This window comes from Notolepis coatsorum, assembly GCF_963971535.1.
Source record: "Notolepis coatsorum genome assembly, chromosome: 16".
Classification (NCBI taxonomy): domain Eukaryota; kingdom Metazoa; phylum Chordata; class Actinopteri; order Aulopiformes; family Paralepididae; genus Notolepis; species Notolepis coatsorum.
In genome coordinates, this window is record NC_140180.1 from 92,783,454 (window position 1) to 92,811,106 (window position 27,653).

Here is a 27,653-nt window from a genome sequence, read left to right on the forward strand (position 1 = left end):
TCTTCAGCCTCACAATGCTATTGGATAGTACATGTGTTTATAGGTCCCACTCTCTGGCCTCTGAAGGTACTAATGTATTTTTTTTATTTGGGCCTCACAGGGTTAAAGGAACATGCCAACATTATGGGAAATCCATCTTCTTGTCTGACTCTGGAGAAGACGGTAAGTGCATTTCCCATGATGTTGAGTTGACGTGTTCTTTTAAAAATACACTCCTCATTTGACCATCACACAAAGAGGCTGCCATCTTGTTGCAAACCTCTAACCACCTGGGCCACCCTCTGCCCCTCTTAGTATAAACCCAGAGTTACTGCTTCATACAAAAAGACCAGCACGCTACAGACAGTAGGTACCACTGCACTTTTCTGTCTTATTGTTGTCTCACTGTTCTGTCCTGTTTTGCACTTATTTATTTATCATCATTATTATTATGTTGTTCCTATTTGTGAAAAAATCAATCATGCACTGAAACGTCAAATCACGTTCCATTTGTACCTGTACAATATGGTGAATAAAGACATCTGAATCTAAATCTGACATACTCCCTTGAGCCTCCCTGGTATTAGAACTGGAGTTGGTCCCCGGGAAGTGGACTGTGACAGCCCCACTGCTCCTAACTAGTTAGGATGGGTTAAATGCAGAGGATAAATCCCTGGTGTATGTACTCATGATAATAAACATTATTCTAATTATAAGCAAGGGATGGAATATATCTTACTCATGGGAACCCTGGGACACAGCATATTGAATATGTGTAGATCTTTTCAGAAGATTACCATTGTCAGGGGGAATAATTTGAGCCTAAGTGTGTTTCTTGTCGGCTAAAAGTACACGCGTATTTTAATCAATCTGCTTCAATTAAAATAACGGGGATTACCACTCATATGGAACTGAGTGCAACACACCAGAGGGATTTATCAATGGCTTAGATGTATGAGCAAACGCTCGAACAGGAGATAGTGATAGTGGCTCGGGAGGTAGAGCAGTCGTCTGGTAAACCAGAGGTTCCTGGTTCGATTCCCGCTCTATCCCGGGCAGCGTGTCGAAGACACTTAACCCCTAACTGCTCCCGATGAGCAGGTCGGCACCTTGTATGGTTTCCTCCGCCGTTGGTGTGTGAATGTGTGGAACTGTGAGGAACAAAATGTGAAGAGCTTTGGATAAAAGCGCTATAAAATGCACCATTTACCATTTAAATATTTTATTTACCAAATACATTTGGGCCCATTTAGAAGGTTTTTGTTGTCATATTTGAAAAGGTATATATTTGTATTACTAATAATACCTAATTTCAAGACCTACAGTATGTAAATTTCACATCAAATATGTTAATTGACTTTGAAGGGCTCTTAGCCGAGTTTTCCAAGGCGTTGTGTAATTCCTCCACCCCTGTCCCCAAGCAAAACACATCTTGTACTCGGGATCATTATATAAGATAATATCTTTATTCATATTCTCTTTACAATATTGAAAAACAAAATGGAATACATGTTATTAAAATCTCTCACAGAGAAACGACTCGAAACAAAACATGGGAGGTCGGCCCCACATTGATACAAAAATAAATGTATAAATGAAATGAAAAACAAAACTCTTTAATTAGTGAAGAAGATACATTCTGGTGAACAACTCACATGGTGACAAACAAGCGACACAGATTTTAACATCAGCATTTACATCTCTAAACTACAAACACTTGGGCTTGTGAGCCTAAACTAGCTCCTGACAAACCTTTACTCAGTGCGTCCCCCCCTAGTGGGCCATGGCCAGAGTACTGGTTAGTACTGGTTCCATGGACGAATTCTTGTGTCACAGGGTGTAGTACCTGGCGCTGCTTAAAGGTGAATGCCACCCCTTTTCAGAATGTATGTAGGTTATTTCTCTGCCTCGGGACAGTTCTGTTAATATATGCACCACTCTCCCCTAAAGCTAGAAATAAGAGAGCCCTAGTTTGATCACAAATGGCAGGGTTATCTCTCTCTCTCATTTTGGGCTGTTTTAGGAGAAAGTGGCCCACATTTAGAAATATTCTCTGACCTATCCTGGGGCACAGGGAGAGAACGTGTGAATTCTTAAAATGGGTGGCATTCTCCGTCAAGTATATAAGCTGCCACAAGGTTGCAAAGGAAATAAGATGAAAGATGTTAACCGAAAACTATGTCCGTGAAGCAACAAACCACTACATCAAAGCAGTCACAGTTACACTAACAGTGATGGATGTTCTACATAAGCCACACAGAACTACCACCCACCTCTGGGTCATAAGCTAACAAGCTAACACTATGAAGCTCATATATTTGTATTTCAAAACAATAACGCCAATCTGCCATCTCATCTCGCATGTACAATCAATTACTTTCCACAGTGTGTCGTTTCAGTTTGTCAGCTTGACATGACGTCAGCTAAGGTAGCCAAGATGGCTGATGTTTGCTAGTTAGCTAACGTTAGCTTCTCTATCAAGGCTGTCCACCATCTGTGTGTCAAAATACAGATTGTACATATGATGACAGATTGACGTTACTGCTTTGGAATGCAAATATTTAATTTAGATAGTGTTCCGTTTATTGTGTTTGTTTATGACCTGGAAGTAGGTTGGAACAAGTTTTAGTATTTGTCACGGCACTGGTCACGGCGTACACACAACAAAGGCATGCAATATCAAAGGCAGTTTTCATCAAGCTGTGGGATTCACTGCCGTTATAGGCTGTTCCACGCAGGAAGCAGGCATGTGGGCGGGGCCAGGATGAAATGTCATATTACGGGCTGCTTTTCACTTGCCATTCTGCATCCCCCTATCTCCAACAACTCCACCCTCTTTTCTTGATCCTCCAATCATAGCCGTTGCTTTCCTCTCTGGAGATATGCTTATTAGGAGGAAAACAGCCATCATAAAATGGCCAAAGAGAGGCACTATGACATCAAGTGAGAGATGAGAATTTGATTTATTTTGTGATTTTTATTTTAATTATTACTATTCTTTAGTTTGTTTAAAGGTTGATAGTAAACGATGGTGATGAAATACAAGAGGACGTTTAGTTTGTTTAGTTTTTTCCCAGGTTTGACAAGCAGCTCGGCCTGTGAATAGTATTACACTTTCTCCATTAATATAGCCTACAATAAATCGTGGCTCATAAGTTGAATTCACTGTGCAATTTAAAAATAAATTCGGCTGAGGCTATATATCTATTTAGACGAACACATTCACTAGTGACCATACTGTACACCGGTGGCTACGGTACACCGACCTCTTATGAAATCAAACCTTTATCTTTCATCTGTGGCTGGCTCGCAATACTCTGACCATTTAAAATGGCTGCGTAGACATATCACCACGGCAGATCACTACAAATTATACACGTCTTTAATCACCGAAGGCAGGAACACTGCATAGCGGAATATCTGTTCACAAACACTAATAATGTCTCGTCCCAGAAAAATACTGTTATCTATTTAACACCAATTACAAACCGAGAGAAATGTTTACAGATCAAAAACAAAGCTACTTGTGCTCCGCTGCAGTATTTGCGGTACGGTGCAGAGAGCGCCGTTAGAGGTTTCTCCTCCAAGACACTGTTTCACCACGAACATACAGATGTAAGCACGTCTTTACATCACAGCTCTCTTCTTCCCTACATGACAGTGGTATGTTGTGTTATGCTGAATGGACACTAGATGCCTAGGAAGGAACACGCCAACATGTGGGGAAATTAGCTTACCGTCTTCTCCAGAGAGAGACAAGAAGATAGCTACCGGTTTCCTCTCTGTGCGTTCAGTAGAAAGCTATCTGGCTGCATGTTAGCCTAGCTTAGCACAATGCATGGAAGCGGACATGGCCAGTTAGCCTTCGGGACAGGTGTTAGTTGGACAATGCCTAGGCTAACCGGCCATGTCCGCTCTATTTGCCCTGGTTGGTATTTGCAATGGTTGGTTTTTCTGAAGGTGTAACCAAATCCTCCAATTGTACCACAGTAAGTTCAGACCATGCATTGTAATTGGTTGAGAAACGTTCCAGTGGGCGTGTCAATGCACTGGTGACCGACCAAAGTCAATCCCTCACTCCCGAAGCATCACACCACTTACTTTAAATTCGGTATATACATCGCACCGATCACAGCGATGCCGATGATTGGTAACCTACAGTAGCAACACCTTTTGTTACCATCCCATTTTTATGTCCTACACACGTAAGTGCTGGAATATCTGGGTGTAGCACCCCATCCCGTGAATTATTGCTTAAAGGAAGCGGCAACACTGATCCATCACAAAACCACGATAAGACTGTCTGTTGGTTTGTTTTTAATCAGAACCTAGCTAACGTAATGGATGTGGTGACGTGTCCATAAGTTCCAAAAGTTCATCGTCTGAACTTTTCCTGTCCCTCAAAATGGATACAAATCTGACAACTCATCATCAGCCCCGTCCACCAAATGGATGTACTTGAAAAAACTATTTAAAACAAACGTGTGACGGACAGCCACAATGGAAGAAGAACGTGGCCGTGCCCTAAATGTGACTCGTGAGTAATGGGTCGACGGCAGGTGAGTATGTTGATTCATTCATTAGATGTGGTTGCCGTGCAGCCAGAGGACGGGGGAGCTGTGATATAAAGCGGCGACTATAGCATTCATATATGCATTCATTTGTTTGTGGCTGTCATCTTTCTCACGAGGATCCAGCCCCCTTCAAAGTTAACACACCACAACATTAAACAACGTGGACAGTGCACTGATTGTGTTCCTGCTGAAACACTCGTCCTGTATGAAATGTATATGTACATATATGTATATATATATATATATGACCTAATGTCACTCTCTGAATTGGGTTTGGATTTGAAATGTGTTTCCTTTGGCCTAAAGACTACGCATAGGTTCAAATTGCATATGTTATAACTCCGAAGGGAGTTGTTGGTTACATTTCTCTTTCTTTTTTATCACTGGTATAAATTCCCTTTGAACATAAAAAGGCGTCTGGCTACGGCGGTAATAATAACACCTATAGCGCCAGACTTTTGATATACTGCACCACCGGCGGCGGCGGCGGCACCCAACGTGCTATTTTTCAGCATTTTATCAACGTGACATTTATTGATAGTGTGTTTGATAGAATGTCAGGCGTATGTGCATCTGCCTCACTGTTCTCCAATGCGAAGGCGCCCGGCATACATTCTTGACAGTTTTGACAGCAGCTAAAATGGATCATTTGGAGCACGGCTGGCTGCCGAGACCACGGCCTGTCAGATGAAATGTTGACGGAGAAATATCTCGGCTACACGGTTCGTCTGGGCGGCCGGTGCGTTGCTGCAGGCTCCTGAGAAACCGCCCGTCTCTGATGAAAAACGTGATTCTCGCACGTCGGTGATGCCATCTTCTTGTCCGTGACAGTTTTTCGTTTTTTTTTCTCTCCCCTCCTTTTCTTCTAAACACGGTACAGTCAACAATAACACTATTCACAGTTTACAACCTAACTTAAAAACAGTGCGTCCAGTGTCTTTTCCAGATAACAAAACAACAAACTTCCCGATGAGCTTCTTCCGGTAGAGATAACAAGGAGCTCTGGGGGTAACCCAGTCTAGTAGGACTCGGCAAGACTACACTACTTTAAACGCTTTTTAAACAAGACATCTGAACTTACAATTCACACAGTGCTTTTTTTTCATCTTATAATTGGAGTCCACTATAGTAAAAATGTGCTGAGATACCACTCATCAGGTTCAAAGCATTCTGTCCCGGAGCTTGTTCTGGGTACATAAAGCTGCCTTAGGCTCGGCGGGGCGGCTCATAGGTTCTGCTCAGTCTGGGGCCTACAGTAAAAGAGAGGTTTAGACTCATGCTCTTGGCTCCAGGCTGATGAAAACATATCGGCCCCATGTACCCGCCGGCAGGTCCACCCCACAGCCCAAAGTCTTGATCCAGTTTTAGAAACCAGTGGCTATAGCGAAACAAAGAGAGGGGTAGTCGTCCTAACGTGCTGCTGGCCGCGCAAGGAAGACGGCGACAGATTCCAAAGCAACCCCCATCAAAACATGACCTCCTCACTGCTACCGTAGTCGCTCTCCACCATGTCCGAGCCGTCGTAGCTGCGCAGGTTCTGCCTCTCGCGCTTGGCCTGGGCCTGGGCCTGGGGCGGGTTAGGCGCCGGCTCGGGGCTCGTCTGCTCGGCGTAAGACGGCATGGCCACGCTCAGGCGCATGCTGAGTCTCTTGTAGCCGGCCGAGACGTTGTCCAGGCTGCGGGCGTGCTGCGTCGGGTAGTAGCTGATGGCGGTGTACTCGTTGGGGCACTGGGCGCTGGGGAGAGGCAGCCCGTCGGGACCCAGGAAGTCGTCCAGGTTCTGGTTGCTGTAGCAGGGGGGCAGGGGCGCGCGGCGGTCGCAGCGGTCCAGGGGGAACGGGAAGCCGCCGAAACGGGAGTTCCTCCTGGAGTCCATGGTGGAGGCGGAGTAGGTGTCCTCCACGATGTCGAACTGCGGGAACTCCTGCTGGGCGCTCTGGCGGCCGTAGTAGTCTGGGTCCGCTGGGTAGACTGTGGAGAGAGGAGGATATAGAGATATAGAAACATTGTCATGTTGAGTGATATAGAGATATAGTAACATTGTCATGTTGAGTGATATAGAAATATATTGCCATGTTGAGTGATATAAAGATATAACAGCTTTGCCATGTTGAGTGATATAGAGATATTGCCATGTTGAATGATATAGAGATATAGCAACATTGCCATGTTGAGTGATATAAAGATACAACAGCATTGCCATGTTGAGTGATATAGAGATATTGCCATGTTGAATGATATAGAGATATAGCAACATTGCCATGTTGAGTGATATAAAGATACAACAGCATTGCCATGTTGAGTGATATAGAGATATTGCCATGTTGAATGCTTGTGAATTCCTCTCACATTGTTTTTTCAGAAAGTTTTTGTTGTTGTTTGTAATTTAAGATTAGCTATGGTCTGCAGAGTTGGCTGAGGAGAGAGGAGTACATTTTAATTAGTCTCTGGGTAGACTGGGGAGGGGAAAGGGGAGAATGAAAAACTACATTTTCAATGTTAAACCTATTGATCATATATTGAGATATATCAACGTGTTCCAACCTACAACCCCATTCCTTGTAGATTTGATATGGTCAGATTCCTCATCCCTTTTTTTAATGAAATGTTGTATCTTACTTAGGTGAAGTAAGGACACGCTGGATGGACCAGGAAAGTGGAGGGAGACAGATAAACAGTAGAAGAGGACTTTATCGTCATTTGTCACAAGGCAATTCAAACGTGTATTTGCGCGTATACCCCCACACATCATCAAAACTAGGGATGTCCGATATTATCATCCTACCGATATTAAGTTTCAAGTTTCTTTAGTTTCAAGTTTCTTTAATAGTTGTCATACAGAAGTACAGAATACTTTCATACAAAATGCTTCTTACTGTTACGCTCCAGAGACTGTGCTAGACAAGATAGTATCAAATAACATAGTATAGCATGTAATTTAGAAGAAGAAAATGAGGTCACAGTGTTCGGTATAGACATATGTACAATGTTCTGAGTTACCATATAATATACAATACTATGCAGTGTACTAATGTACAGTACTATCTAGTGCAAAGCAGAAATGGGATGAGGTACAATTTAGGTACAATTTACAGTAAGGTGTACGAGTTGTAGTGCAATCCTTCATCAATAAATATAAAGTGTGGGGAGTGGGTGCTACAGTGTGTTTGTTTAAAGTGGGTGTGTGCTATAAAGTGTGTGGAGTGGGTGCTACAGTGTGTTTGTTTAAAGTGAGTGTGTGCGTGTGGATGTGTGTGCTATGTGCGTTTGGTGGTTGTTGTTGTGTAGTGTTCATTCATTGTTCGTTTAGCAGCCTGATGGCCTGGGGATAGAAGCTTCTTCTGAGTCTTTCTGTGCTCGCCTTGAGACTCCGGTATCGCTTGCCTGACCGCAGCAGTTCAAAGAGGCAGTTGTTCGGGTGACTGGAGTCTTTAATGATTCTCTTAGCCTTGCCCTTGCAACGCTTGTTGTAAATGTTCTGGAGGGTGGGGAGCCCCCCTCCAATTGTGCGTTCGGCTGAACGTGTCACTCTTTGTAGTCTGCTTCGGTCTTGTGCAGTGCTATTCCCAAACCAGGAGGTGATGTTGCCGGTCAAGATGCTCTCTATTGTACATGAGTAGAAGTTCTTAAGGATCTTCTGACTGACTTGGAACTTCCTTAGGCGCCTGAGGAAGTAGAGGCGTTGTCGTGCCTTCTTCACAACACTGTCAATGTGTGTGGTCCATGTCAAGTCCTCGGATATGTAGGCTCCGAGGTACTTAAAGCTGTTGACTCTCTCAACCGGTGCCCCGTCGATGCTGAGGGGGCTGTAGTCCTTGATTATTATCGGCCAATATTGGCATTAAAATGTGATATCGGAAAATATCGGTATCGGTTTTCAAAAAAAATATATATATATATTTTTAATTTTTTTACATTTCTATAACCTTTATTTACCCAGGCAAGCAAGTAAGAACAAATTCTGATTTTATTTATTGTCAAAAGTATGCATAATGTTGTGTTAATTCCACAACAAGAGATATGTAATGTTAATTACCTGAAATTATTAAATCTTTGGGGGGGGGGGAAACCCTGCATATATCGGCATCGGTTGATATCGGTTGATATCGGTATCGGAAATTAAGAGTTGGACAATATCGGTATATCGGTATCGGTAAACAAGCCAATATCAAGCATCCCTAATCAAAATGATTAACAATTAAGTTAAAGTCCAATTTGTACTCGTTTGTTAAATCCAACAGATCAATTGCTGTTCCAGAAGCCGAGGGTTCATTCAGAGCTGCGGCAGCGTTTGGGCGTCCGTTGTGACAAGCAGCTCAACAAAATATCAACAGAGCCATGGGTGTTATTTTATGGGCGGCGCTCAGAACTCAGAGGACACGCCGGTGGTCAGGGGACAGAGTGTAGGGTCAGAGGTCAGAGTGTAGGGTCAGAGATCAGAGTGTAGGGCCAGAGGTCAGAGTGTAGGGTCAGAGGTCAGAGTGTAGGGTCAGAGGACAGAGTGTAGGGTCAGAGGACAGAGTGTAGGGTCAGAGGTCAGAGTGTAGGGTCAGAGGACAGAGTGTAGGGTCAGAGGTCAGAGTGTAGGGTCAGAGATCAGAGTGTAGGGCCAGAGGTCAGAGTGTAGGGTCAGAGGTCAGAGTGTAGGGTCAGAGGACAGAGTGTAGGGTCAGAGGACAGAGTGTAGGGTCAGAGGTCAGAGTGTAGGGTCAGAGGACAGAGTGTAGGGTCAGAGGACAGAGTGTAGGGTCAACTGTACAAGCAAAACTGTGCATTGGAATATTGACAAGACCATACTTGGTAATTTACTGTACATTGGAGGGGGTTGTGTTAGGACATTTACAGGGGCCAGTTTCGAATTGCAGTCTCCCGTAGGTGTTCTTTGAGAGTGTTTTTGAAAGTGGGTAGTGATTCACATTCCTTTACAGCTTTGGGTAGGGCGTTCCACATTGATGTGGCATAATTGCGAAACGTGTTTACTCCCTTGTTTGAGCCGAATCTGGGTTTAACATGATTTGTGGAGCTCCCTCTGGTGTTGTCATCGTGGTATTCACTGACCTTTGGGAAGTATTTTGACATGTACATGGGTACCTTGGTCGTGTAGTGTATCTTGTAGACCAGGCCCATTGCAAGTTGCTGTACTCTGTCGTCTACTCTAAGCCATCCTAGGTAGTCAAAGTGGGCAGGGGTGAGGTGGGTTCTAGGAGTAAGGTCAAGCAGTAGTCTGGCCAGTTTGTTTTGAGATGTTTGTAATTTTGTTTTTAGCACCTTTGAGGTGCTTTGGTACCATGAGGTGCACGCATAGTCGTAGTACCCTTGTATGAGTGCTCCTGCCAGAGTCTTCAGGGTATTCTTGTTTACCAGAGAGGAGATCCAAACAAATCAATACTCAAATATATAAACAAAAGCTACTTTATATTCTCACAACTACAAACTAATAATTTCCAGATAAAATACCACTGTAAAATGAAACGCTAACCTTTAGAAGTTGCATCTTTTGTATATATGTCACACCCAGTTTTAACGACTGGATTAAAAAATATGCATTCAAATAAAAGTAAAGATTTTGATGATTTGGAATGAGGACTGTGTAGCCTCAACTACACACACAACTTTCAAGGAATACGCACACGATATAGTGGTTGAGTCTACAAGGTCCTCGTTGCCGGACCGTGTCCAATGCGGGTGCAGCTCACCCTCTGAGAGCGGTTCGATACGCATCTCAACACGGCTCGTCTAGATGTATTTTAACGAGCCGACAGATCAATACGATGCCATTCAGCCCCATCTCGCTGCAGAGTGGGGCGAAGGGATTCAATATAGTACAAACAATCCATTTTGATCCTACTGTTTTGCCACCAGTTGCGAGAAGAAATCTTTTTGCATAAATCGACACGGTCCAGTTATGGGAGGGAGGAAGAGGAAGACGTAATAAATTCGAACAGCCTGCTTCACATTTAAATTACCATGATAACATCCGATTTGGAATCTAATTTGTTAGTAGTAAAAAAAAATATTAATCAGTCAACTCTAAATAATCCTTTGAAACAGGCCATAAGTTATATTAATAATGCATGGAGTCCCCACTTGGGATTTATGCATTGTGGATTTGTTCTCCATCGGTAGACGTCCTTGACAACATAATTGGAGAGAGGAGAGGGACTCGGGCGGACGGGGAGAGAGAGAGAGAGAGAAGCGACGCGCGAAAACATCGGCAGAGGGCGTTATGAGAGGATCAAAGACATGACGTACGGGACGAGGACCGCGTAGACTCAACCGCTACGTGGTGTACGGGATGAGGACCGTGTAGACTCAACCTCTATGATGTATCCAACGAGGACAGTGTAGGGTCCTATTCCAAACCCAAAAACTATAGCTACAACTTTCATTTGTGATTTCATTAGGTATAAAGTCTGAAGCTGCTCCATAGACAATGCATTGGGTGAATCCCTACGCACATTCAAAACCGCTCTTAAAGAGCACCTACGGGAGGCTGCAATTCGAAACTGGCAACGTAAATGTCCAAACCCCCCACCCCTCCTAATAGACAGTCTCCTCCCCACCGCAATGCATTATATTCTCTCCCCGCCGTATGTATATTTCTCTCCCACCCACCCACTACCTCCAAATGTACAGTCTCCTCACCATCATATGTATATACTCTGTCAGGATCTAGGGGTAACAGTACTGTATATTTGAATACCGTTTATGTCACAAATGTATCAGTACTAAATACCTGTATGTCCTTATGCCATAAATGTCATGTATGTTGAGTATGTAATAAATGTCAATATGAATTGAAAACGGGGGACCCTGATGTAAACAAGACAAACGTCTTTCTCTGGTCTGCATCCCCTTAACAATTGTGTGTATTGAGCCGTACTGTATTGTACCCATTCTGCAATCTGTTAAATAAAGTTTTCATTCATTCATTCATTCATTCATTCATTCACACTGAGAGACACCCAGCGGATTGTCCTGCATGTTTAGGTACTGTACGTTCTTCTGTTTCTCAACTGAACACTACAAGACAATAAAGCTCATTTGGGTTTAAAGAAGAGAACACACATTGTGTGGGTCCACAAAACCGGTCTCCCATTCATCGTCAATGGAGCAGCAAAGTTAGATTCTTACTTACTCTGGGTTCTGGCTTTGGAAGAGAGTTGCTCATGTTGTTGAATATTGATTGAAAAGCAATAAATCATGTGTAAGATAAGTACATCAGTCTTAGCGTGAGCCTTGCAAGGCTAAAGGTGGTTTGTAGGACGCACTTTGTCTCTTATAATGCCTGTCAACGATTTAATTATTTGTTCTTGAGACGCATCCTAGGAGCCCGATTACATATTTTGCATGTGGAATAAAATGAATAACATCATCTGCTGGCCATTAGTTGTTTTTGGGGGTATTGGAGAGGAGTTAGAGGTCGATGTCATCCCACTTATTTACTAAATCTGCGGTGTTAACTATAGTAGGAGGAAATTGGATTGGGTTTGGGTTTGAAGGTCACTCAAACATGGAGTCAGAGTAAAAAGGCCCAGAAAGACGGCATTTAACACGACTTGATGTGAAGGTTAAAAGAAACAAGGACAACATGCAAATCTCCATACAATAGAGGCCTTTCACGGAATGTTTAGAATGTTTTGTCCTCCATGTTGGAAGAGACAACCGTTCCTATGTGCAAAACAGTTTCTATGTAAATGGCTGTATTCATATAGTGCTTTACAATTTGTTCCTCACATTTGACCCATTCACTCACACATTCACACACCGACGGTGGAGGCGACCACCTGCTCATCGGGCGCAGCTAGGGGTCAAGTGTCTTGCTCAAGGACACTTCAACACGCTGCCCGGGAGGAGTGGGAATCGAACCAGGAACCTCTGGATAACCAGATGACTGCTCTACCTACCGAGCCACTTTGGTGTCTTATTACTGGATTGTGTAAACAAGTTGCAGTTGGAACAGTAATATGCTTTTTCCACGTTGTACCCACTCGCATTTTCTTTTGAAAGTAGTTAAGAAATGACAGGCGGTTACTCGTTACGGTTACGGGCAGCTACTGTACTGCTGGCAGAAAGACAACAACTGCCTCTTTGAACTGCTGCGGTCAGGCAAGCGCTACCGGAGCCTCATGGCAAGGACAGAGAGACTCAGAAGGAGCTTCTATCCCCAGGCAATCAGGATGCTCAATGACAATGACACTATGTAACAACCCATCATCTACACTCACTGCACACACATCCACATGTACACACACACACCTTACCACTCACTTTATTCACTTTAGACACTTAAACACACTTTATATTTATCTATTATTAAAGGTCCCGTGTCTTATAAATGGCATTTTCCAGTGTTTAGCATTGTTTTATAGCAATGAGGGTTTGTATAAATGGGTCTGTGTCTCTAATTCTCATTTTGGCGGATTGCTCTAATTCAGTTGAGACAATCTCCTCCCCCAGTGAACTAAGCTATTCTGATTTGACTCGCTATCCTACGTAGCACGGAGTTGATCTGCAGTAACGCCCCCTCTATGGTTGTAGCGCAACCATTCGCTCAACAACAGAGCGAGTGCAAATACACTTCCTCAAGTGGGTGCCGACAGAGACAGCAGAGAATGAGAGAGAGATAGAGAGGGAGAGAGAGAGAGAGAGAGAGAGAGAGAGAGAGAGAGAGAGAGAGAGAGAGAGAGAGAGAGAGGGGATGGAGCTTCTCCACTCGCATATCACTGTCAAAATATCTTTGACTCCCACGCGCGCGCCCGTATTCCGATCGGTGCAATAATATTCACAGGGGTAGATATTGTCATTTGAAACAAATTACCAATGCATTGTCCCGTGGGATTATGCCCCCCCCCCCCCCCCCCCCCCCCCCCCGCGCGGCGAGATTCATTAGTATCCCTCAATCTCTCTATATCTCTCTCTGTCTGCCAGTGCAGACTGTGGGTGACTGTCACTTAAAGCGCTTATGGGCGGAGCCCAGCCCAAAACAGCTTGAAATCTTGAAGTGGAAAAATGCTGCTTTAGAGTACTTGATTAGAAATACAAAACAATGAATAAAAAAAAAAATAAACTTTACAGATGTTGTGTAAAGTTGCCCAAATAGTGAAAGGAATAGCAAGACATGTCCCCTTTAAAGAGCTTTGCACTACATTCATACCTCATTTGCACCCTACCCTAAGTTTTGTACCTCATTTAATTTCTGCATTGTACCTCACTGTTACTCATTTTACTCTGTATTGTATATTGTATATATGTATATTGACTGAACATTCCCTTACTTACTTTGTACTTACTTCTTAATTACTTTTGTTTCACTGTATGTAGCACACTCTCAGGGGCTCATACAGAAAAAAGCATTTCATCATAAAGTATTCTGTATTTTGTTGTGACAAATAATAAACAAACTTGAATAAACAAACTTGAACTACAGAGACATTCCATGCAAGACCTGTATTTGGGGAATGCATAATACAGTAGTCTTCTCTCTCTGATGAAAAGTGTGTTGTTTCTATTAACCTTCACATCAAGTCGTGTTAAATGCCGTCTTTCTGGGCCTTTTTGCTCTGACTCCAAGTTTGAGTGACCTTCAAACCCAAACACAAGCCAATTTGTTTAAATGTAATGGGTGACATTAAATTGTTGTTCGTCCAATTTCCTCCTATTATAGTTAACACCGCAGATTTAGTAAATAAGTGGGATGACGTCCACCTCTAACTCCTCTCCAATAACAAATAATGGCCAGCAGATGATGTTATTCATTTTATTCCACATGTAAAATATGTAATCGAGCTCCTAGGATGCGTCTCAAGAACAAATAATTAAATCGTTGACAGGCATTATAAAAGACAAAGTGCGTCCTTCAAACCACCTTTAGCCTTGCAAGGCTCACGCTAAGACTGATACTTATCTTACACAGGATTTATGGTCAACGCGCGTATAGGTGTGACTGATGTACAGTTACTATCTGCTGTGAATTAATGCCGCAAGTTTACCAAGGTCACCTGCATGCAACAGGAAGAGGGGAGGACAGGAGAAGAAACGCCATGGTAGTTCCTCTCATCAGGGGTTGGGGGACTACATGTATTATATAAATGTAACAGGAGGACAGTAATCTCTTAACTGATCTCTAACCTGACCCGCTGGATGGTCCGTGACACAGAACCATGTGGGAAGTCGTCCTTTGAAACTGTTTGGGATAGTAGGGCCGACACTTATCTGTAGTTCCTCAAAGGAGCACTGATTGGTCCAAACCACTGCGGTTCGGACAAACACTGTGGTTTGGGGGGCGCATAACTTGAAGCCTGACAAGATGGATTATTTCTTAAAAAATTATGTTTTTGGTAGATTTTTTTTTATTTGTTTGTACTAGCGGGCAGTCCGGTAGAGGGAGAGGGAGAGGAAGAACGGGAGACAGAGCGGGGGGAAGACATTCGGCAAAGGACGCCGGGTCCGGGAATCGAACCCTGGTCGGCCGCTTTGCGACGCAGCGCGTTACATGGGTCGCCGCTTGGGTGCCCGACAAGATGGATTCTTGCGCAATCTCATGAGTGACCTTGTGAAGCCAGCTGCCGTGCAAGGTTAACTAATCTGTTGTATTTACTGAACATTGAACGGGTCTATAACGGCCCATGGCTCTAACACCTCTGCCCTCCTGACCCTCTACACAGGAGCCCCACAGGGCTCTGGCCTGAGCCCCCTCCTCTACTCCCTGTACACCATTGACTGCGTAGACACACTCAACTCCAACATGGCCTCCAGGAGAGAGATCACCAACCTGGCAAACAATTCACAGAAGGTTAACCATTTCACTGCCACACAACAGCCGGTTAACCCGACGTCGGTTGTGTGATAGTAAAGGGTTAACCTTCTGTCGTGTGGCAGTGAAACGGTCAACAAAAGAAGAAGACATTTGACATGGGGCTCAAGACCCTAAGGGCGTTCTACAGAGGCACCACTGAGAGTGTCCTGGTTCCCGCCTGGTATGGGAACTACTCTGTCCTCGACCGCAAAGCGCTGCAGAGAGTCGTGCGAACGGCCCAGAGCATCAGCGGACGTGAGCTTCCCTCCATCCGGGATGATATATAGAACGCTCAGCAAGCCTTGCAGGACCCCAACCACCCCAACCACAGACTGTTTCAGCTGAGGCAGTCTGGCAAACGATTCCACAGCCACAGAGCCTGAACCAGCCGAGGCTCCAAGACAATTCCACAGAGCCTGAACCAGCCGAGGCTCCAAGACGATTCCACAGCCACAGAGCCTGAACCAGCCGAGGCTCCAAGACCATTCCACAGAGCCTGAACCAGCCGAGGCTCCAAGACGATTCCACAGCCACAGAGCCTGAACCAGCCGAGGCTCCAAGATGATTCCACAGCCACAGAGCCTGAACCAGCCGAGGCTCCAAGACGATTCCACAGAGCCTGAACCAGCAGAGGGTCCAAGACACTTCCACAGAGCCTGAACCAGCAGAGGCTCCGAGACAGTTCCACAGAGCCTGAACCAGCAGAGGCTCCGAGACAGTTCCACAGAGCCTGAACCAGCAGAGGCTCCAAGACAGTTCCACAGAGCCTGAACCAGCCGAGGCTCCAAGACGATTCCACAGAGCCTGAACCAGCAGAGGGTCCAAGACAGTTCCACAGAGCCTGGACCAGCAGAGGCTCCAAGACAATTCCACAGAGCCTGGACCAGCAGAGGCTCCAAGACAATCCCCCCCCCCCCCCCCCAAGCAATCAGGCTCATGAACAAAGAACACTAACAGCCTGCCGCCTGCCCACCCACCACTCATACCTTCAAAATAAGCCATCACTTCAGGCAGATACTTTTCAATCTGTGACTTATGAATCATGCTGATGACACACTATTTATTTCTTAGATACAAGCCCACAAAGAAACTGGAACCATTTCTATTTGTATGCATATTGCCTACTTCACCCAGAAAGCAATGTAACCCCCCACCCCCCGACTTGACACATTCAGTCTGAGAGCAGCCCTGCCTTTGTTAGTCTAATGACTTTGTAATAAAAAAAAGGTTATTTAGTATATTTTGTCAGATTATTTGTAACATAATGGAGATGAACACTGGTTGGGGGCCCCTACTAAGAATTACTGCCTAGGACACCAATGACCCTAGCAGCGCCACTGCACACACACACACATACACACGCACGCGCACACACACGCACACACACAGAAAGGGGAATGGCAATACAAGGCGTTGCTCCACTTTGCGTAATTCACATGCACATGAATCTCCCGAACAATAATTGAAACCAAGCCTGAGTCATCAGAGCTGCTGACGCGAAGGTCACTTTTCTGCCTGATGCGCACTGTTTTTATGCTACGGAGATATACACACGTTTCTAAAGATATTACGCTTTCTCTGCATATTTTCACACCTGGCACCAAATCCATTCTGAAGAATAGACACATGGACACAGAACCATTAAATATCTTTGGAACCTTTGTGTTAAATTGTATCTGAATCGGGTGATTATCTTCTCTCTGTCAAAATTGAAAGTGTATCTCTCCGTCGCATACAGGCTGGCTGGCAGTGCGTAGAGAATAAGGCATAGATTATTGAATTTTCTCTAACAAACGCATCTATTTCTATATTTCCTATTGTTTCTCTATCTACTCCAGTGTGCTCCGCAGATCCAGCCGTCAGACAGACAGACACTGCTCCCGCTGCTCTTGCGTAACGGAGGATAGAGAGAGGCGCTTGTGGAGAGAGCTATGGAGGGGCCTTTTGTGTGTGGTGCCCTGGGCGAGCAAGAGTCCTTCCCTCCCTCTCCTCCAAATCACAGCATTAGCTTTGCTACGACGTAACTGTCATTATTTCCAAGACCTTTGAGCTACTAAAAGTAAACAGAACTCACGGTGCCGTCTTGCAGTTGTATGAACATTACTGACATTCTTTCCGTGAGCTTCACGGTGTGAACTGACGTCTATGTTAACCTAATGCTTGACGTCTATGTTAAACCTAATGCTTAACGTCTATGTTAACCTAATGCTTGACGTCTACAGTATGTCAAACTAATGCTTGACATCTATGTCAAACTAATGCTTGAGGTCTATGTTAACCTAATGCTTGAGGTCTATGTTAACCGAATGCTTGACGTCTATGTTAACCGAATGCTTGACGTCTATGTTAAACCTAATGCTTGACGTCTATGTTAACCTAATGCTTGAGGTCTATGTTAACCTAATGCTTGACGTCTATGTTAACCGAATGCTTGACGTCTATGTTAAACCTAATGCTTGACGTCTATGTTAACCTAATGCTTGAGGTCTATGTTAACCTAATGCTTGACGTCTGTCAACCTAATGCTTGAGGTCTATGTTAACCTAATGCTTGAGGTCTATGTTAACCTAATGCTTGAGGTCTATGTTAACCTAATGCTTGAGGTCTATGTTAACCTAATGCTTGAGGTCTATGTTAACCTAATGCTTGAGGTCTATGTTAACCTAATGCTTGAGGTCTATGTTAACCTAATGCTTGAGGTCTATGTTAACCTAATGCTTGCGGTCTATGTCAAACTAATGCTTGAGGTCTATGTTAACCTAATGCTTGAGGTCTATGTTAACCTAATGCTTGAGGTCTATGTTAACCTAATGCTTGAGGTCTATGTTAACCTAATGCTTGAGGTCTATGTTAACCTAATGCTTGACGTCTATATTAACCTAATGCTTGAGGTCTGTCAACCTAATGCTTGACATCTATGTGCGTGTGCGTGCGCGTGTGCGTGCACGTGTGTGTGTGTGTGTGTGTGTGTGCGTGCATGCATGTGGGTGGGTGGGTGTGTGTGCGTGGGTGGGTGGGTGGGTGGGTGTGTGTGCGTGTGTGTGTGTGTGTGTGTGTGTGTGTGTGTGTGTGTGTGTGTGTGTGTGTGTGTGTGTGTGTGCGTGCGTGCGTGCGTGCATGCGTGTGGGTGGGTGGGTGTGTGTGCGTGGACACACGCTAACACAATGCCTTGACTTTTGACACATGTTTTGAATGCTGGAATACGGCAGCATTCCCCTCTAATGCTATGTGTCCCGGCAGCACGATGGAGGCCTGACAGGAATCCGTCCTCGCTCGTTATTGATAAGGTCAGCCCGTGTGCTCCTCTCGTTACCCCCGGGATATGACTGACTTCCCCGCGTGTGTCACCCGGGAGCCCTTCTCCGCCGAGCGTATGAAGGGACATGAGTCGCGTTACTCTCTGGATCCGTCGTACGGAGAACGTATCAATTTATATGTTGTCAGTGGTTTGCTGTTCCGCGGATCGATTTGACACGTGGAACGAAGAAAAACATAATCAACCCTAATATGAAATAAGAGGGCGGGAGGGAGAGAGAGAGAGAGGGAGAGAGAGAGAGAGAGAGGGGGAGAGAGAGAGAGGGGGAGAGAGATACATATGGAGACACAGAGAGAGAGAGAGAGAGAGAGAAGGGTGAAATCATTGAAGATGAAACGGGGAGGAAATCGCTTTGTTATGTCTTGATGATATCGGGGCCCCAATCACCTTCATCTACGAGCGTTTCATCTGGCCTAGACTTTTAATCAATGTCACATGTTGACAGATTACTCCACGGAACAGACAATGTTTCCATGATGAGCCACTCCACATGCGAATTAAAGGCTTATGCGTGACCTTGGGCACAAGGGCACATGCCACGCTTTATGTATGCAGTGTATGTAACCCAGTTCAGCTACACTCTGTGACTCAAAATGCTTCTTTGCAACTTATTTGGTTCTAGTCACGGGGGTAACAGTTTGAGGTGCTATGTAGGACTTGTTTGGGTAAATCTTTGATATTATATAGATTCATATCAAATAAATAATAAAAGAGTTCTACGTTCTATTTACCGGTAGCTACAAAACTTTCTATTACTTTGATACGAATACCACGTGAACTTTGTTAAGTGTGCTAGTGAAAGGGTTAATCTTCTGTAGTGTGGTTGTGAAAGGGTAACCCTTTGTCATGTGGCAGTGAAAGGGTTAACCTTCTGTAATGTTGCAGTGAAAGGGTTAGTGGTAGTGTTGTAGTGAAAGGGTTAACTATGTAGTGTTCGGGTTCGAAGGTCACTCAAACTTGGAAATCAGAGCAAAAAAAATTCCAGAAAGACACCATTTAATACAACTTGATGTGAAGTATTTGCAGAATCGTCACCTTGACAGATGCTGTACATCCATCATCTCTCTCCGTATGATGTCTGATGTGTGTTTGTGTGTAAAGTGCAGCCGTGCTAAAAGCCTGCTCCACATGTGTCAACCTCAGCGCACCAGGTGTAACGTTTGCCGTTCCCCCAGGTGCCTGCTCGCTCATGCGACGACTTCATTTACATCGCATTATCATATATTATCATAACAACACACCTATTTTTCACCATATATGGAGCATACAGAGAATGCTTCAAGTGTATGTGATTGATGGACACAGTGCCTGCTCGTGGAGCTCACATCAGCATGCAACAGAACCGTGGATAGCATTACAAACAGTTAGGAGTATAGGATGAAACCTAAATTGATATGCATACATCATTTCCACAGTGCCGTTTACTCAGCCATGTAACACAAACACATCTGCCCCGCTTCCTTATCATTATGGCTGCAATTGTTTATGGAAGAACCGATCATATACTGTATGATCGATAGCACACAGTATCATCATTTAACGTGGAAATTACATTGTGAATGAATGAACAATTGTTTATTTTGCTGGTCTTCCTATAGAGAGAGTAACTTTCTCTTCCTTGTTCAGACTGCAATGATAATAATGTATATTGTAGAAGATTATATATATATATATATATATATATATATATATATATATATATATATATATATATATATATATATATATATATATATATATATATATATATATTACTTCTACAATATACATTATTCTCATAGTTTGAATGTTTTAAAATGTGGAAAACTTGATGAAAACGGATGAATGCCACAAGGGGAAGGCTAAGAGAATTATTAAGGACTCGAGCCACCCGAACAACTGCCTCTTTGAACTGCTGCGGTCAGGCAAGCGATACCGGAGTCTTAAGGCGAGCACAGAAAGACTCAGAAGAAGCTTCTATCCCCAGGCCATCAGGCTGCTAAACAAACAATAATCGCTAAACGAACAATAATCACTATGCAACAACCATCAAATGCACACAGCACACACACCCACACGCACACACTCACTCAAACAAACAACACACTGCAGCACCCACTCTCCACACTTTAGATCACACAAACACACTTACACTTTATATTTATTGATAAAGGATTTGCACTACAACTCGTACACCTACTGTGAATTGTACCTAAATTGCACCTCGTCCCATTTCTCCATTTCTGCCTTGCACTATATAGTATTGTATATTAGTACACTGCACAGTATTGTATATTGTATGGTAACTACGTCTATTCTGCATCGAACATTGTACATAATGTCTAAACTGAACACTGTGACCTCTTTTTTACTTCTAATTTTACTATGTTTTTATTTCATACTTATCTTGTCTTGCACAGTCTCTGGAGCGCAACAGTAAGAAGCATTTTGTACAAAAGTATTCTGTACTTCTGTATGACAACTATTAAAGAAACTTGAAACTTGAAACTATCCTTTAACTGCTACTCAAAACACATTCAGTCATAACTGGTAGAAAGTAAGTCTTCGTGGACCTCAGTGAACCCATGAGACCACTATGATTTTAAGAAAATATACTCGATAACTATATCATGATGTTTTGAATTGTATGCGATTGTATGTGATTTAATCATACGTACTAAAATTCTATTTAGTTTATTAGTAAGTTATCTGGGCGACTTCATAATCCTGCTTCGTGAGAATCCCCCCATTTGTTCCAATGTCTAGACAGAAAACCGATCGTGCCTTCTCCACCAATGCCCCTCGGCTCTGGAACGGTTACTGTACGCACAGAAGATCAGGAAGGGGGGGGGGGGGTAACAACGGGGGGCTCCACTGCATCAGGACCCACACTATATAAAATGTCTACATCATTAACATTAGCGTCTGTCAGTCATGAGAAGGCGGCACCACCCGCTGTGACTTAGCTACGCCAGTGAGATGAGGCTACTAACCTCTTTTTTCAAAAGCACATAATACACAGATACAAATACACACACACACACACACACACACACACACACACACACACACACACACACACACACACACACACACACACACACATACACACATACACATACACACACACACATACACACATGCACACACAAACACACACGCACACACCTACACACACACATACACACACATACAGATACACACACACACACACACACACACACGTACACACACACACACACACACACACACACGGACCCACCTTCGTACTCCCTCGTGTCCCAGTGGTGTTTCCTGATGGAGTCGTTATCGGAGCCGGAGGGGGGCCGGGTGGGGAGGTTGGGGGCCACGCTGCACACCACGGGGGGCCCCTGCGTCTTCTGGAGTGAGAGCCCTCCTCCCCCCCCCGACGACGACACGATCTGGCTGCGGGGGCGCAGCGATCGAAACGGGGTGTGGTCGAGGTCGTTGATGGGACCGACCAATGAGTTCATCTCGATTGGATGCCCGTCCTGGCGGTCGGCCATGGCGAGGGTCTTGGCCAGGTGGGGCGCGAAGTAGCTGCGGACGTCAATAAAGATTGATCCAAGTGAGAAAAAAGACACACATACATAAATCACACACCTGACTCCTGTGAGCGGGCGTGGAACCGTCGGCTCTGGAAAAAAGCCATGAATAAAAGATAGGAGACTGTATTCCACTATTACCCCCCCGGCCGCCTAAAGAAGAGTTTATTATTTTCACCGCGAAGATCATCGATTCGATCGCCGCGAGCGTTTGGATTCCTGACGAAGACCCTGCCGTGAAAATAAAACATTTTGTGGGCATTATAGCAGCGTGTGGCGTCCATCTTTTATTCATGTGCTGTTCATCCACCCAGCAGACATGTAGAGGGCAGAGCACCAGGATCTATGTACACACTGAGCAGAGAGGAGAGCGCCGCACCGCGTCCATGTGGTTCAGCTCTCAACACGCCGGGGTGCGAGAGGTTTTCAACATTTTGGGGAATGGAACGGGCCTGGACCACGGGTGGCAGCGCGACAAGCTGGAGATCATTATTAAATAACCGTGTTTCTGTTACTCACCCAATCCCAACGTTATTGGGATTTTAAAACAATAAAGCCATAATAATTCATGTAAAAAAAGACATGACATTATGTTAACTTTATCTAAATTACAAGCTGTCGAGACAGCTTATATGGTTAATGTTGCCTACTTTCCTCTGCAGGATCACATTTATCAATAAAAGTGCTTTTCGTTTTTTGTGATCAAATGTGATGTCAAAATATATTATAATAATAATCCATTATAATCAAGACATAAATGGAATAAATCATGTTTATCTTGAAACATATAGTAAATGAAAGTGGAGGCCGACAGTGAAGGTACACGGTGAACCTTTGTGGTTCATTTCGACCGTATTTACTTGTTTTCACCTACAATTTCCACACGTTTAGGTCCAGTGGACCCGAACACCACGTATGTAATGTAATATAGATGTATAGGGGAGGGTTGCACAGTGTGCACTCAATGGAAATGTGTTCTTTTATATGTTCTTGACAGAAAATGAGCCGAGGCCAATGAGTCTCTGTATCATTTCTACACTGCAATCAGGTCCCACAGACCCGAACACCATGAGAGGGTTAACTGTTTTATTTTCACTATATAACAGAGAGTGCATTATTGGTTGCATGGATGTGCAGAGTGGCTGTAATGGTGCTCTCTCTCTGCAGCCAGCAGGATAGTATGGACCATTTCAATCCATGATGGAACTCTGAACTCTGAAGTGGTATTATTTTTGTTAAAAGGCTGGGGCAGCTTGAAGACAGACAGAGGCAGCTTGAAGACAGAGAGAGAGGCAGCTTGAAGACAGAGAGAGGCAGCTTGAAGACAGAGAGAGGCAGCTTGAAGACAGAGAGAGGCAGCTTGAAGACAGAGAGAGGCAGCTTGAAGACAGAGAGAGGCAGTTTGAAGACAGAGAGAGGCAGCTTGAAGACAGAGAGAGGCAGCTTGAAGACAGAGAGAGGCAGCTTGAAGACAGAGAGAGAGGCAGCTTGAAGACAGAGAGAGGCAGCTTGAAGACAGAGAGAGGCAGCTTGAAGACAGAGAGAGGCAGCTTGAAGACAGAGAGAGGCAGCTTGAAGACAGAGAGAGGCAGCTTGAAGACAGAGAGAGGCAGCTTGAAGACAGAGAGAGGTAGCTTGAAGACAGAGAGAGAGGCAGCTTGAAGACAGAGAGAGGCAGCTTGAAGACAGAGAGAGGCAGCTTGAAGACAGAGAGAGGCAGCTTGAAGACAGTGTGGAGAGGCAGCTTGAAGACAGAGAGAGGCAGCTTGAAGACAGAGAGAGGCAGCTTGAAGACAGAGAGAGGCAGCTTGAAGACAGAGAGAGGCAGCTTGAAGACAGAGAGAGGCAGCTTGAAGACAGAGAGAGGCAGTTTGAAGACAGAGAGAGGCAGCTTGAAGACAGTGTGGAGAGGCAGCTTGAAGACAGAGAGAGGCAGCTTGAAGACAGAGAGAGGCAGCTTGAAGACAGAGAGAGGCAGCTTGAAGACAGAGAGAGGCAGCTTGAAGACAGAGAGAGGTAGCTTGAAGACAGAGAGAGAGGCAGCTTGAAGACAGAGAGAGGCAGCTTGAAGACAGAGAGAAGCAGCTTGAAGACAGAGAGAGGCAGCTTGAAGACAGTGTGGAGAGGCAGCTTGAAGACAGAGAGAGGCAAGTTCAAGTTCTTTAATAGTTGTCATACAGAAGTACAGAATACTTTCATACAAAATGCTTCTTACTGTTACGCTCCAGAGACTGTGCTAGACAAGATAGTATCAAATAACATAATAACATAATATAGCATGAATTTAGAAGAAGAAAATGAGGTCACAGTGTTCGGTATAGACATATGTACAATGTTCTGAGTTACCATATAATATACAATACACAATACTATGCAGTGTACTAATGTACAGTACTATCTAGTGCAAAGCAGAAATGGGATGAGGTACAATTTTAGGTACAATTTACAGTAAGGTGTACGAGTTGTAGTGCAATCCTTCATCCATAAATATAAAGTGTGGGGAGTGGGTGCTACAGTGTGTTTGTTTAAAGTGGGTGTGTGCTATAAGTGTGTGGAGTGGGTGCTACAGTGTGTTTGTTTAAAGTGAGTGTGTGCGTGTGGATGTGTGTGCTATGTGCGTTTGGTGGTTGTTGTTGTGTAGTGTTCATTCATTGTTCGTTTAGCAGCCTGATGGCCTGGGGATAGAAGCTTCTTCTGAGTCTTTCTGTGCTCGCCTTGAGACTCCTGTATCGCTTGCCTGACGGCAGCAGTTCAAAGAGGCAGTTGTTCGGGTGACTGGAGTCTTTAATGATTCTCTTAGCCTTGCCCTTGCAACGCTTGTAGTAAATGTTCTGGAGGGTGGGGAGCCCCCCTCCAATTGTGCGTTCGGCTGAACGTGTCACTCTTTGTAGTCTGCTTTGGTCTTGTGCAGTGCTATTCCCAAACCAGGAGGTGATGTTGCCGGTCAAGATGCTCTCTATTGTACATGAGTAGAAGTTCTTAAGGATCTTCTGGCTGACTTGGAACTTCCTTAGGCGCCTGAGGAAGTAGAGGCGTTGTCGTGCCTTCTTCACAACACTGTTAATGTGTGTGGTCCATGTCAAGTCCTCGGATATGTAGGCTCCGAGGTACTTAAAGCTGTTGACTCTCTCAACCGGTGCCCCGTCGATGCTGAGGGGGCTGTAGTCCTTGACCCCCGACCTCCTGAAGTCCACAATCATCTCCTTTGTTTTGCTGACGTTCAGGGAGAGGCTGTTTTCCTGGCACCATCCCGCCAGGACCTTGACCTCTTCCAGGTAGGCCCTCTCGTCGTTGGCAGAGATCAGGCCCACCACCACTGTGTCGTCAGCAAATTTGACGATTGTATTGCTACTCCGCTGAGCCACACAGTCGTGTGTGTACAGGGAGTAGAGGAGGGGACTCAGAACACAGCCCTGGGGGGCCCCTATGTTGAGGGTGATGGATGAGGAGGTGCAGTTGCCTGCTCTCACCACCTGGGGTCTGCCAGTCAGGAAGTCCAAGACCCACTGGCAGAGGTCATAGCCCAAGCCCAGGTCCCTGAGCTTGGCTATGAGTATGGAGGGGACTATGGTATTGAATGCCGAGCTGTAGTCGATGAATAGCATTCTCACATAGTTCCCCTGCCTCTTGTCCAGGTGTGATGCTGCTGTGTGCAGCACATGGGATATGGCGTCCTCCGTGGACCTGTTGGGGCGGTATGCAAATTGCAGGGGGTCCATGTTGATGGGGAGGGAGGAGCTGATGTAGCCCTTTACTAGCTTCTCGAAGCACTTCATGGCTATGGAGGTGAGAGCTACAGGGCGGTAGGCAGCTTGAAGACAGAGAGAGGCAGCTTGAAGACAGAGAGAGGCAGCTTGAAGACAGAGAGAGGCAGCTTGAAGACAGAGAGAGGCAGCTTGAAGACAGAGAGAGGCAGTTTGAAGACAGAGAGAGGCAGCTTGAAGACAGAGAGAGGCAGCTTGAAGACAGAGAGAGGCAGCTTGAAGACAGAGAGAGGCAGCTTGAAGACAGAGAGAGAGGCAGCTTGAAGACAGAGAGAGGCAGCTTGAAGACAGAGAGAGGCAGCTTGAAGACAGAGAGAGGCAGCTTGAAGACAGAGAGAGGCAGCTTGAAGACAGAGAGAGTGGCAGCTTGAAGACAGAGAGAGAGGCAGCTTGAAGACAGAGAGAGGCAGCTTGAAGACAGAGAGAGGCAGCTTGAAGACAGAGAGAGGCAGCTTGAAGACAGAGAGAGGCAGCTTGAAGACAGAGAGAGGCAGCTTGAAGACAGAGAGAGGCAGCTTGAAGACAGAGAGAGGCAGCTTGAAGACAGAGAGAGGCAGCTTGAAGACAGAGAGAGGCAGCTTGAAGACAGAGAGAGGCAGCTTGAAGACAGAGAGAGGCAGCTTGAAGACAGAGAGAAGCAGCTTGAAGACAGAGAGAGGCAGCTTGAAGACAGAGAGAGGCAGCTTGAAGACAGAGAGAGAGGCAGCTTGAAGACAGAGAGAGGCAGCTTGAAGACAGAGTAGAGAGGCAGCTTGAAGACAGAGAGAGGCAGCTTGAAGACAGAGAGAGGCAGCTTGAAGACAGAGAGAGGCAGCTTGAAGACAGAGAGAGGTAGCTTGAAGACAGAGAGAGAGGCAGCTTGAAGACAGAGAGAGGCAGCTTGAAGACAGAGAGAGGCAGCTTGAAGACAGAGAGAGGCAGCTTGAAGACAGTGTGGAGAGGCAGCTTGAAGACAGAGAGAGGCAGCTTGAAGACAGAGAGAGGCAGCTTGAAGACAGAGAGAGGCAGCTTGAAGACAGAGAGAGGCAGCTTGAAGACAGAGAGAGGCAGCTTGAAGACAGAGAGAGGCAGTTTGAAGACAGAGAGAGGCAGCTTGAAGACAGTGTGGAGAGGCAGCTTGAAGACAGAGAGAGGCAGCTTGAAGACAGAGAGAGGCAGCTTGAAGACAGAGAGAGGCAGCTTGAAGACAGAGAGAGGCAGCTTGAAGACAGAGAGAGGTAGCTTGAAGACAGAGAGAGAGGCAGCTTGAAGACAGAGAGAGGCAGCTTGAAGACAGAGAGAAGCAGCTTGAAGACAGAGAGAGGCAGCTTGAAGACAGTGTGGAGAGGCAGCTTGAAGACAGAGAGAGGCAAGTTCAAGTTCTTTAATAGTTGTCATACAGAAGTACAGAATACTTTCATACAAAATGCTTCTTACTGTTACGCTCCAGAGACTGTGCTAGACAAGATAGTATCAAATAACATAATAACATAATATAGCATGAATTTAGAAGAAGAAAATGAGGTCACAGTGTTCGGTATAGACATATGTACAATGTTCTGAGTTACCATATAATATACAATACACAATACTATGCAGTGTACTAATGTACAGTACTATCTAGTGCAAAGCAGAAATGGGATGAGGTACAATTTTAGGTACAATTTACAGTAAGGTGTACGAGTTGTAGTGCAATCC

General features: G+C 44.9%; 1 protein-coding gene across 1 annotated transcript in view; it reads right to left on the minus strand.

The window, feature by feature from the left end:
• Window positions 1-1,436: 1,436 nt before the first annotated feature.
• Window positions 1,437-27,653, minus strand: part of fat2 (FAT atypical cadherin 2) — a 217,034-nt gene continuing 190,817 nt past the window's right edge. The window contains 2 exon segments of the mRNA XM_084332130.1: window positions 1,437-6,524; window positions 21,909-22,207. Coding sequence (XP_084188256.1) covers window positions 6,019-6,524; window positions 21,909-22,207 — 805 coding nt within the window. The 3' untranslated portion in view covers window positions 1,437-6,018.